Below are 13,638 nucleotides of genomic sequence, written 5' to 3' on the forward strand. Positions count from 1 at the left end.
GTCATTTAAGTAAACCACAAAAATAGATACTCTTTGTTAAAGTGTTTTTGACGATTTCCTTAATAAAATGTCCAAACTGATGTCAATAAACTATTTTTTGAAATTTTTATCACTAGCATGCAGAAAATCTTATCGCCCAGAAAATTTTACTTTTTCAATTTAAAATTTTTTCTTTTATTAAATGACCTTCATAACGCCCTGCAGTATCCCTTGGGCATTGCTGCTCCATTAACTGTACTGCTCAAGGGCCATTTTTAATCATTGGTCATATGAAAACTCAATTTTTCTTTTTTTCTTTTTTCAGTCTTTTAAGATTATAGTAAAATTCAAATAAATGTTATATTGTGAGTTCATACTTCATACGACGACATTCGGTGCTTCCCTTTAGCTGACAGAGTTCCATTCCACTCTGTTTAAATTAATCCTTCAAAGCGATAGCAGAGCTCGGTCCAACGTGATCACGTTTCGCGTCCCAGCTGCCTCAAGGACCTCTCTGTTATCGAGTAGCTTCACCAGTGCTTTGGGTTCTGAATTATTTTTCAAGTTTTTATCACGATTTCATTTCATTAGAACATGCCATACTGGGTCAGACCAAGGGTCCATCAAGCCCAGCATCCTGATTCCAACAGTGGCCAATCCAGGCCATAATAACCTGGCAAGTACCCAAAAACTAAGTCTATTCCATGTTACCGTTGCTAGTAATAGCAGTGGCTATTTTCTAAGTCAACTTAATTAATAGCAGGTAATGGACTTCTCCTCCAAGAACTTATCCAATTGTTTTTTAAACACAGCTATACTAACTGCACTAACCACATCTTCTGGCAACAAATTCTAGAGCTTAGTTGTGCATTGACTGTAAAAGAATTTTCTCTGATTAGTTGTAAATGTGCTACTTGCTAACTTCATGGAGTGCCCCCTAGTCCTTCTATTATCCAAAAGGCTAAATAACCGATTCACATTTACCTGTTCTAGACCTCTCATGATTTTGAAACACCTCTATCATATCCCCTTCAGCCGTCTCTTCTCCAAGCTGAAAAGTCCTAACCTCTTTAGTCTTTCCTCATAGGGGAGCTGTTCCATTCCCCTTATCATTTTAGTAGCCCTTCTCTGTACCTTCTCCATCGCAATTATATCTTTTTTGAGATGCGGCGACCAGAATTGTACACAGTATTCAAGGTGCGGTCTCACCATGGAGCGATACAGAGGCATTATGACATTTTCCGTTTTACTACCCATTCCCTTTCTAATAATTCCCAACATTCTGTTTGCTTTTTTGACTGCCGCAGCACACTGAACCGACAATTTCAATGTGTCAACGATGTCAATATTACTTTCCTTCACAGGTGTTATCAGTACCATCCCACGGCTATGGAGAAAACCTCCTACCCATAGTCGTGGGATGGTACTGATAACATCTGTGAAGGAAAGTAATATGAAATGAAATCATGATAAAAACTTGAAAAATCATTCAGAACCTGAAGCACTGGTGAAGATAACAGAGAGGTCCTTGAGGCAGCTGGGACACGAAACGTGATCACGTTGGACCGAGCTCTGCTATCGTTTTGAAGGATTCATTTAAACAGAGTGGAATGGAACTCTGCCAGCTAAAGGGAAGTACCAAATATCGTCGTATGAAGCATGAGCTTACAATATAACATTTATTTGAATTTTATTATAATCTAAAGAGATTGAAAAAAGGAAAAAAGAAAAAAAGAAAAATTGAGTTTTCATATGACCAATGATTAAAAATGGCACTTGAGCAGTACAGTTAATGGAGCAGCAATGCCCAAGGATACTGCAGGGTGTTATGAAGGTCATTTAATAAAAGAAAAAATTTTAAATTGAAAAAGTAAAATTTTCTGGGTGATAAGATTTTCTGCACGCTAGTGATAAAAATTACAAAAAATAGTTTATTGACGTCAGTTTGGACATTTTATCTAAGTAAACCACGACACAGTCATAGAGCATATCCTGAAATACCTCATTCATCATATTTTGGAAGACGGCGAAGGCATTACAGAGTCTAAAAGGCATCATTATTTATTTATTTTTATTTATTTCGGTTTTTTTATATACCGGCATTCGAGACCGCAGTCACATCATGCTGGTTCACATAAAACAGGAGTGCATGAAAAAAACATAAACTAGAACAGTGGTGCGGAAAAGGCAGATACATGTAACAGGGTGACTAGAACTTGGCGAAGAAGGAAGAGAAAGGACAGGTTATTAATTAATAATGGCTAACGATAGTAGAGATAGTTAACAATGGTGTAAATGAAGATGAGGTGTTAAATCAATTGGAGTCCGTGAATGCTTGAGTGAATAGCCAGGTCTTTAGTCTTTTCTTGAAGGTTGAGCGGCAGGGTTCCAGTCTAAGATCTGGGGGGATGGAGTTCCATAAGGGTGGACTGGCTGTAGAGAAGGCCCGATCTCTTAGCGTGATGTGTCTGGTAGATTTGGAAGGCGGTACCTGTAGCGATCCCTTGTATGCATCTCTTGTCGGTCTTGAAGATTTATGTAATCGGAGAGGGATCTGTAGGTCAATAGGAGCCAGTTGATGGATGTTTTTGTATATGGTAAGAATGGCCTTGTATATTATTCTGAAGTGGATGGGTAACCAGTGGAGGCCCTTTAGGATAGGGGTTATGTGATCATGAGGTACTCATAATGCCCATCCCGGATATTAAACGCCATCTTCCATTCATCACCCTCCTTAATGCGAATCAGGTTATATGCGCCCCTGAGGTCAAGTTTCAAGAATATTCTGGCTCCCTGGAGCCGGTCAAAGAGCTCGGAACTCAGTGGTAGAGGGTAGTGGTCCTTAAGGATTATAGCGTTTAAGCCTCGGTAATCGATACTAGGTCGGAGGCTACCGTCCTTCTTCCTGACGAAAAAGAATCCTGCCCTACCGAGGATGTGGAGCGGCTTATGAAGCCCTTGTTAAGGTTTTCACGGATATAGTCTGACATGGCTTTAGTCTCGGCTGATGATAACAAATAGATACGCCCACGAGGGGGCTCCGAATTCGGTTGCAGATTAATGGCACAATCGAAGGTGCGGTGTGGAGGCAGAGTGTCTGTGGCATCTTTGGAAAAGATGTCGACGAAGGCAGAGTACTGAGGCGATAGGCCAGGAAGGCAAGTAGCCACGGTGGCGCAGCAGAGGGGCGTACCTAGATCCAAACACCTGGAGCAGCTTGCGGTACCCCAACTGGAGAACTGCATCGTGGACCAATCAAAACTGGGAGAATGCTTCCGAAGCCAAGGTAATCCTAGGACAACAGGGTGTATGGCGCGATCCAAAACATAGAAGGAAAGTTGCTCGACATGGAGTACGCCAGTTCGGACTAGGAGTGGGTCGGTAGACAAGGTTATATGGCCGGGTAAAGGATTCCCTTGGATGGAGGATATCACCAGAGGCACAGGCGAGCGGTTGACTGGAATGTAGAGGTGTTCCACCAGAGGTTTCAAAATGAAGTTGCCTCCGGCCCCGGAGTCCACCAGGGCCAAAGTATGGAATATCTGGTTGCCCACAGTAAGGGATATGGGAACGGTGAGTGAAGAAGGTTAAGTGAAACCAAGGACACGTCCTCCTACAGGGCCTAGGTCCAGGAGTTTCCCGGCCTCACAGGACAGGTAGCTAGGAGGTGGCCTACCTCCCCACAGTAGAGGCAGAGACCAGACTTCCGGTGCCAACTACCCGGCGGGCCTTCTTTTTCACCGCCAAGAGAATGGGCTCCCATGGCGGCCTTGCTTTGTGCAATTGGACTTCCTCTTTGCCACCATGGGGATGACCTCAAGTGGTGGTCTTGCTTCTCAGGGTCAGGCTTCCTCTTCGCCGCCATGGGGATGAGCTCCCATGGCGGCCTTGGTTCGTGGGGTCGGGCTTCCTCTTTGCCACCATGTGATTGATCTCCAGTGACAGCCTTGCTTCACAGGGTTGGGCTTCTTTGCTATGGAATGGCCCTTCTTCCTGCCCCACTGGCCATTCAGAGGCTTCCTCACTTCTTCCTACTCCCACTGGCAGGAAGAAGGGAGGAGGTTTCCGATTGGCCCGTGGGGGCAGGAAGAAGGGAGGCGTCCCATTGGCCTAAGGGGGCAGGAAAAAGGGAGAAGGGAAGCATAACCGGGGCAGTGGGATACTAGGAGCTGCGACACACCCGCTGTGCTTGGTGACACACTGGTTTGTCATGATATACCAGTTGATAATTGCTGATATAGAAATATGTAGCTTTAAAATAAACACATTTTAGCTGAAAAAAATTCATGCAGTAATCTGCTCTCTCAATCTCCTGACATGCAATTTCGGACTATTCCAGCAAAAAATGAGCAAAAAAAAAAAGTAGAAAAGGTGACTAGGAACAGCAGAATAGCAAGGTAGAAGTTTGGAAAGCTATGACTAGAAATGCTCATAGTCTGGGCAATAAAATTCCAGACCTGCAGGCCCTAACGGTGGATGTGGATTTCAACATTGTTGCTGTTACAGAGACATAGTTCACTGATTCTCATGATTGGTATACAGCCAACCTGGGCTATAGCTTGTTAAGGAAGGACAGAAAATTCATTTTCGTATTCAGTATAAATGTTTGACATTAATCCATAAATCAATTTATGGGGTAAATATAGAATGGCTAAATGCTTCTCTTTACATTCACACTCCATCACGTAATCTAAGATCTATGGGCAAGGCATTACTTACAATTCCATCACCGAAGTCAGCACACTTAAACGCATTTAGGGAAAGGGTCCTGTCTTTGGCTGGGCCAAAACTTTGGAACGCTCTTCCACTCGACATTCGATTAGAGGCAACCATTCAAGAAAAAGCTTAAAACGTGGTTGTTTGAAGAGGACTATACAAAGTCAGGTTAAATCCCTTTTTTGGTCATTCTCCCATGGAATTATAGTGTAGTTTAATTTAATTTAAATAATTTTAGTTTTTTACTAAAAAAGTTAGGACAGTAGTCATGAAATTTTATTAATTTTTAAATGTATTTTATTATTTTGTAAAGTATAGTACACAATTTATTTTATTTTAACCTAGAAATTCCAATGGGCTGCTTTTTTGTTTATAATTTCAGAGTATGTTTTTATTTGGTTTTAATAGATCAATATATTTATGGGTCAAAGTAATAATGGTTTGCCCCAATTGAATTGTAAACCGACGTGAAGTGAATACAATATGTTCTGTTGAGAAGGCCGGCCATGGAACTCATAGCCGGCTCTCCTCATCTCCTCGCCGCAGCCCTGGCAACTTTCTCCTGCGGCGCGGTACGGCGGGGACGCCGTCGCTACCCACCTCCAGGCCCCTTCACGCGGCCCATCCGCCGCCGCCGAGCTCTGTTCCTGCTGGGGATTTCCCTAGCGTGCACGCGTGCCTCGCACCAAGATTTAAAGGGGCCACAACGTGCTAGGGCTGCTGGGCCTCCCTTGATGACATCATTCCCACATGCCTATTTAAGGCAAGCTCTGACAACAAGAGCTTGCCTTTGCAACTCGTTCCCTCCTTAGTTGTCTTGGCTCCTTGCTAATTGTCTTTCAAATTCTAGTATCTCTGACCACTGCTGGAACATGACCTCTGCCTGTTCCACGACCACGTCTGACTACTACCAGAACCTGATCTCTGCCTGTTCCATGACCATGTCTGACCACTGCCAGAACCTGGCCTCTGCCTGTTCCACGACCACTGCCGGAACCCGACCTCTGCCTGTTTTATGACCATGTCTGACCACTGCCGTAACTTGACCTATGCTTGTTCAGCGACCTCCCCTGACCACTGCCGGAACCTGACCTCTGCCTGTTTCACGACCACGTCTGACCTCCGGAACCTGACCCTGCCTCGTTGACTACTCCTCGGCTGATCCTCGGATTTTGACCTCGGCTGCCATTGACAACGTCTCCTGATTCTGGCTCTGTCCCTTGCCTTGTCATTGCCTACACTGTTCTGGCCTTCCTTGCTCCTCCAGACCAACAGTGTGAAGTCTGACCGCACTCCCTTGCTGTTTGTGGGCATGCCTCTCTACTACCTTTCCGCGAGACCCACCTAAGTCCAACCGGCCTGGGTCCCTATGGGCTCCACCCGGGGGGACCGCGGGCTTCCAGTGGTAAAGCTCATCCTAGCCTCTGTCTCCTCTAGTGCTCCGCCCCCTGGGGACAGGTACATCCTGGTCCCTACCAGGGAGCTTCTCCACTGCTCAAGGACAAGGGTCCACCCCCCGAGCGCAACATGTTCGGTATATAAAAATGTTTAAATAAATAAAATAAATAAATAAATAAAAGGGAGAGGAGTAGCACTTTGTTGCGTCTGTCGGTCTTAGACGGCTTCACCCCGCTTGTTGCATCCCTATCTCGGCTCCTCCCGCTTACCTGGGCAAGATGGCTACAGCAGCGTCGTCAAGCCGACTTCTCTGGCATCCCCGGAACGGCTATGATGCAGCCATACGCCATTGCTCCTCCCCAGGTACTTGCTAGGGTGCACGTGTGCGTGCAATCCACGTTTAAGTACGCCCAGTGGTGCGAACCTTGAGGGCGTTCCCTCAGCTGACGTCATGCCCATCCGGGTATATCTACTTCTCAAGATTGCTAGCTCATTCAGTTGGCAAAGGCTCGAATAGTCCTGACTGGTTCCTATCTGCGCTACTACTCTGCCGCTTCCCTGCTGCCTGCGGGAAGCTCTCGTTCTGCCCTTCGGGGTTTGACTACTAACCTGGGTACCCACTACTCGGGGGCCCTCTGTTCTATTTTCAGGTGCCATTCAGGGATCAGGTACTCGCTCCTTGAGGGCCTGCTCTCCCTGCCTCAGTGCCTGTACCATTTACGACTATCTGGTGGAATCGCATCCATAACAGCTACACCCGAGTGAGTACATTAAACATCTCATCTGTCTCATCCACAGTAACTCCTTGCTGGGTAACCTGCTGCGGAACCTCCTGATGTCATCCGGAGAGAAGGGTTCCCTCTGCCGAGGTTCCTGAGACTATAACTCACCACTGCCACCTGGTGGCTACTTCTAGCTGTACAAATAAAGATTCATTGCTGTTTTGTGTCTAAAAGTCTAGGCCAGTGCTGTGGCTCCTCACGGGACTCCTCCCCGTGGGCTTGGTCATCTCCACAGCACCCAAGGATCCACAAAACACACAAAATAACAACACACTTTATGACAAAAACAATATCCAAGCAACTGAAATGCAAGGGACGTTGGGTAGGGAAGAAGGATTATGGGCTGTCCTGAAAAAAGAAGATGACACTTCCATTTACAATGGTGTGGTCTACAGGCCTCTGTCTCACACAGAAGAACTGGACAGAGATTTGGTTGAAGTCAGCCATAAGGTAAGAAGAGAGAAGTGCAGCTTGTTGGGTGATTTTAATCTGTCATATGTGGATGGGAATATCCTTAGGGCTGAATCTGCAATAACTGGAGAGAGAGTGGATGCCCTTCAAGAGGCTCTGCTCAGACAAACTGTAATGGAATCCACAAGGGAGGGTGCGATACTTGACCTCATGCTCACAAATGAGAAAAATGTCTCTAATGTCTGAGTAGGTGCCCACCTGAGCACCATTGATCATGAAACGATAAGCTTTGATATCTCAAATATGATACAGAGTGGTCACACAAGGATCCAAGTGTTGAATTTCAAAAATAAGGACTTTGTCAAAATGGGATCATTACTGTCCTTAACAAAATGCATGGGGGTAACCTGCACAGAGAGGCAGTTACTACTATAAGCAAATTGCTGGGCAGACTAGATGAACCAATTGGTCTTTATCTGCCATCTTTACTATTTTTTATTTATTTAAAAGATTTGTAGTCCACCTGTATAAATAAAATGATGCTATGCAGATCACAAGATACTTAAAAACAATAATCTAAAATAGTACAAACAAAATAAAACACAAATACAATTTAAGATCATGCAAAGCCTCTCTAAAAAAGGCTTTTAAGAACTTTCTAATGGTTTTCAGGAAACTATGTTACTATATTGTGTATAAGGGACGTTATTATCTGTCTGTTGCTCATACCTGTAGTCGTCATCTTTATGCTAGTTGCTGTAGTGGTCGACACTGTGTGAGAAGAAAACCATATTAACATTCACATTTCTTTAATACTTTTCAAAATGAATTGGGAAGAAGATGTTACCCCAATTTGCCAATATAACTTGATTTCAAATTTGCAACCAAGCTAAATTCTGTTTAAACGCATTAAGATTCAATTTGCATTAAATCACTGAGCAGGAAAAGTAACAAATCTTACCAGGTGAACTGTAGCCAACCTCACTCTTTTGTGGCTTAAAATTTCATAAATCCTGCCAAACACAATTTTTCCGGCTACATTTAGTTCAGCTCTTTGTGCAACTGGACTTGTTTGGCTAAATTTACCTGGTTAGCTCTGAAATTCAGTGCTGACTGCTAAATCATTCAGCCACCCCGAGAATACCTCCAGAGCTGACCCTTTCTCGAGCGACTAAATCTGTGAACCCTGCGAATCTCTGATCACAAATTTATCCAGTCTGAGATTTACCTGCTAAATTTTTGAAGATTGTGCAGAAAGCATTCCACACTTTAACTTGAGACCTTAATTTTCTAATGTTTGCGTACGTCCCCAAATGCGTGCGTCAGTGTTCCCACAGAGATTTCTCCGAGTATTTTATAAACTGAATAATGGGTACTCCACAGATTGTAAAATAATGTGTATGTCTGCCCTAAAAGTATACACGTGTATTTGTAATGCAGGAAAACGTATACTTACTCTTCCCATTTTGTAAAATTCTGTGCAGATACTTTACAGGTGTAATAATTGTACGATGTGTGCATAATAACCCGGAGGTAAACATGGAAGCAGGCGTTTATAAAGGATGCGTGCACTCCACTTGTGAAAATACTTGTGCGTGTACTTGGAATCACAAGCTCACTGACACCTCCACCGCTTAACCCTTAACTCTCACCCAAAAACTGCAGACTAAGGAGAAGCTCCTCTTCACTTCCGCAGCTTAAATACCAGGTGAAAAGATCAGTAATATATGCACAAACATCACTTACAAAATCGCAACCTATGCACAAACCTCCTCACCCCAGCCCAAATGCCCTATACTGCCTTTTTTCCCCCATTAACAGATATGTGTGACCTCGCAAATACTCGCGTACTCCTGTTTCCAAAATAGCCTGTACATGTGTACTTGCTATACGCCTATATATGCGGTTTTTACACGCAATAAACCTTTTTGACATTTAACCCCATAAACTGATAATTATAAATTCAGAAAAAGAGGCACAAGAGAGCTCCACGGTGGAGACATTTGCCATTGATTTTTAACCTGGAATAAATTCTAAAAGCAATGGTTGTGCCACTGTGACATTTGTAGACCAAAATGAAGAATGAGGATTGGGAATCATTTCAAATTACATGAGAAAATAAGAACAAAAGATTGCCATACTGGCTCATACCAAAGGTCCATCAAGCCAGTTCCTGTTTCCAACAGTGGTCAAGTCAGGTCACAAGTACCTGGCAGGATCGCAAGGTACAGATATATTCCATGCTGATTATCCCAGGGATAAATGTATTACCCAGTAAATTCATTGTCTCCCCTCGTCTTTTTACTTTTGAAAAGGTAAACAACTAAATAAAAGTTTACTCGTTCCATTCCACTCATTATTTTATAGACCTCTATCAAATCTCCCTCAGCTGTCTTTTCTCTAAGCTGAAGAGTCCTAATCTCTTTAGCCTTACAATGAAAAACAGCATCATTTCTTTTATTTTGTATCCTTCCAATCTAAAATGACGCACACAATATTTGTTCTGTTTCTGCATTTTAGGGCGCATTAAACTGCAAAAACAAAATGCAAAAATTAATAAAAGAAAAACAAGATGAAAGTTTTTCCCGTGCACACCCTAGAATAGAGACCCTGATACAACCAAAATCTGTGAAATTTTTCTTTTTTGCTCTACTTTGAAATTTATCGTACAGAAATTCTTTTCCTCACTATGAGATTTTGTAGTACTTGGTACTACTGACAACTAAAATTATTTTATCAACAAAACAGAGAACTCACGAGCAGAACCGAAAAGTGAGGAAAAAATGTACTTAAGTGTTACAAATAGCACTTGTGCGATATCACAAGCATTTAAAATTACCAAAGTTGTTTAAACAAATATATGAATCACACAACAAACCCACACACACCAACTGGTGTATTCCAGTACACACCACTGTAAACAACCAAAGAATAAACCGTGTACTAGTTTTAAATTTAATATAGCACATATGACGCCAAACAGCTTATGTAAGACCCTCTATTCACGGGCAGACATTTTATATGTACAGCTCGTTTTTCATAGGGGTCACTATTACTTTAATCATGGTAATCCATAAACTCATTTTTCGTTTTTTAAAAGTTTTTTCAAAAACAATTCCCAATCAGAATAAAACCGGGTACTTATCCGCACTGAAAGGTCCCAGGTAACCCAACATGGCCATGTTTCGGACCGCTGTCCCTGCTACAGCAGGTTGAAACGCAGCCCGCTCTTGACAAAAGGATTGGCACGGAGCGGATATGCCGTAAGAAGAAGATATTTTTGACTACTATCTGAATTGGTTTCCTTCTTTTCCCCTGTAGCAGGACAGCGGTCCGAAACATGGCCATGTCGGGTTACCTGGGACCTTTCAGTGCGGATAAGTACCCGGTTTTATTCTGATTGGGAATTGTTTTTGAAAAAAACTTTAAAAAACGAAAAATTGAGTTTATGGATTACCATGATTAAAGTAATAGTGACCCCTATGAAAAACGAGCTGTACATATAAAATGTCTGCCCGTGAATAGAGGGTCTTACATAAGCTGTTTGGGGTCATATGTGCTATATTAAATTTAAAACTAGTACACGGTTTATTCTTTGATTGTTAACAAATATATGACGCATGTTTAGCTTTGGCTGAAATGAACAAGTTTTAGTAGCAAATAGCCTCCTACCAAAATACCCCCAAATGTTTATATTTGTGCATTTGAAAAAAAGGGCCTTCAGCGGAAGGTATCACAGTGATGTCACTGCGTCATTTTTCAGCGATAGAAGAAAGAAGGTATTGGGAGGCCTGGAGCTAGGTCTTTGGGCGATGGGACCTGGCTTCAGGCTGGGCTCCAGTGATCATCAGAAGGTAGGGTTTGAGGTCGCAAATAGGATACAGAGGGATCACACAAGGATCCAAGCGTTGAATTTCAAAAATACGGACTTTATCAAAATGGGATCGCACATGGAGGAAGAACTAGAAGACTGGGAGAAAATGGAGGAGGTAGAACATTGATGGGCCAAATTAAAAGGAGCTATTACAAAGGCAACAAATCTATATCAGGCCGATACTGTACAGTGCGCTCTGGTGGAGCGCACAGCCCGGGTTTGGCCGTGCGTTTTTGTTGAAAACGCGCAGCCAACCCCCCCCTCCCCTGGTGAAAACTAATAGCGCCTGCAACATGAACATGCATGTTGATGGCCCTATTAGTTATTCCCGCGCGATCCAGAAAGCAAAATGTGCAGTGAAGCCGCACATTTTGGGCCAGATTTTCAAAGGGGTTCGCGCGTACCCCCCAAAAACCTGGCCGAAGTACCCCCTGCGTGCGCCCAGCCCATGTTGAGTAGGCTCGGCGGCGCGCACAAGCCCCGGGACGCACGTACGTCCCGGGGCTTTCCTGGGGGGGGCGTGTCGGGGGCATGTCGTGGCGGCGTGTCATTTGGGGGGGGGCTGTGGGCATGGTTCCGGCCCGGGGGCGTTTCGGGGGCGTTTCGGGGGCGTGGTCGAGGCCTTCGAAATGGCTCCCGGGCCTGGGAATCGCGCGCCGGCGGCCGGCCCGGCGTGCGCAAGTTACGCCTGCTTCGGGCAGGCATAACTTGTACAACAAGAGGTAGGGAGGGGTTTAGATAGGGCTGGGGGGTGGGTTAGGTAGGGAAGGGAGGGGAAAGTGGGGGGTGCTGGAACAGAGGCAGCCTGTGCGCGACTCAGCGCGCACAGGCTGCTGATTTTGGGCAGCCTTGCGTGCGCCAACCCCGGATTTTACTCTTGTTTGCGCCTGGTGCGCGAACAAAAGTATGCGCGGGCGCAGATTTATAAAATCTACCCCTTTACTTTCAAAAATTTTCACCTGCCCAAAGGCTGGCGTTAATTTCTGCCGGCGCCAGGGAAGTGTACAGAAAAGTAGAAAAAACTGCTTTTCTGTACACCCTCCGACTTAATATCATAGGGATATATTAAGTCGGAGGCCCCAAAAATAAAAAAAATCAAAAATTAAAAAAAAAAAAAAAGATTTTAAATTGGCCTATGGCCCGCCGGTCAGAAGACGGACGCTCAATTATGCCGGCATCCATTTTCCAAACCCGTGGCTGTCAGCAGGTTTGAGAACCAACACTGACAAAATTGAGCGTCGGCTGTCAAACCCACTGACAAAAAGGAGGCGCTAGGGACGCGCTAGTATCCCTAGTGCCTCGTTTTACCACGGGCCCTAATTTGCATTGCCCACCCTCCTGAATCACGCGCCCATGCATGTGTGTTAGAAAAGTAACACAAAGTAAGAAAAAGAAACCAATCTGGTTCTCAAAAGAGGTGGCTGAACAATCAGGCAAAAAGAACAGCGTCAAGCAAAAGAAAGGATTGCCAAAGAGGTTAAGAGAGGTGACAAAATATTTTTCAGATATACCAGAGAGCTGGTTCTCATCTTTGCGACTTGTTTACAATTTTGGGGTGGCTGGGTGGGACGGGTATTCTGTGCTTACTCTTTGATGTTCCATGTGCATATGTCTTGGTACTCAGGAACCCATACCCAGGCGTGTTTTGTTAATAAGCTTTACTATTCATTGAACAGATGAAACATCAGATATAGCAGAGAAAGGAGGAAGGCTCGAGGTGGTATAGTAAAACTGAAAGGTGACAAGGAGCAATGTGTGGAGAAAGGCATATTAAACAAATACTTCAGTTTGGTGTTCACTAAAGAAGACCCTGGAGAAGGGCCGTTGCTGATTGAGAAGACCGTGGATGGGAGTGGCGCAGCTGCAACGTTGTTTACAGAAGAGAATGTATGGGAGGAGCAAGGACACCTGAAAATGGCCAAGGCCATGGGGGCCAGATCAGGTACATTCTAGGGTACTAAGGGCGCTCAGAGATGTGCTGGGAGGTCCACTGAAAGGCCTGGTCAATAGATTCCTGGAAACAGGTGTGGTGCCGGGTGATTGGAGAAGAGTGGGAGCAGAGAGGAGGCTGGAAACTACAGGCCAATTAGCCTTACTCTGTGGTGGGAAAATGGAGACTCTGCTGAAGGAAAGGATAGTGAACCATTTACAATCCGGTGGGTTGCTGCAGTCAAGGCAGCATGGATTCACCAGAGGAAGGTCCTGCCAGACAAATCTGATTGACTCTTTTGATTGGCTGACTAAAGAACTGGATTAAGTGTAACTCTTTTCTCCTGAGAGCTTCTCCTCAGGGGGCACACAAAGGGGTTTATTCTCTCTTGGGCTTTCTTTCCTGGCCATAGTCCCCAGGGGTGAGTTCTTTCTGTGGGGAAAGCTATTGCTGTGGCCCAAGTGATGGGGTGACCCTCTTTAATGTGCCCTTGGTGATGGGTGTTCAAATAATACATTTTAATGATTCTGAGCAACTTGTAATCAATT

The 13,638-nt window shown here is 44.4% G+C and overlaps 1 protein-coding gene across 10 annotated transcripts in view; it reads right to left on the minus strand.

Annotated features, from left to right (window-relative positions):
* The window catches only part of MUC13 (mucin 13, cell surface associated), a 114,186-nt gene that overhangs the window by 74,634 nt on the left and 25,914 nt on the right, over positions 1–13,638 (minus strand). For all 10 annotated transcript variants that reach the window (XM_029605262.1, XM_029605260.1, XM_029605255.1 and 7 more), the window contains one exon: positions 8,016–8,057. In XM_029605262.1, coding sequence (XP_029461122.1) covers positions 8,016–8,057 — 42 coding nt within the window. The remainder of the gene's footprint in view (positions 1–8,015; positions 8,058–13,638) is intronic.

Source organism: Rhinatrema bivittatum, chromosome 6, assembly GCF_901001135.1.
Source record: "Rhinatrema bivittatum chromosome 6, aRhiBiv1.1, whole genome shotgun sequence".
NCBI classification, from domain to species: domain Eukaryota; kingdom Metazoa; phylum Chordata; class Amphibia; order Gymnophiona; family Rhinatrematidae; genus Rhinatrema; species Rhinatrema bivittatum.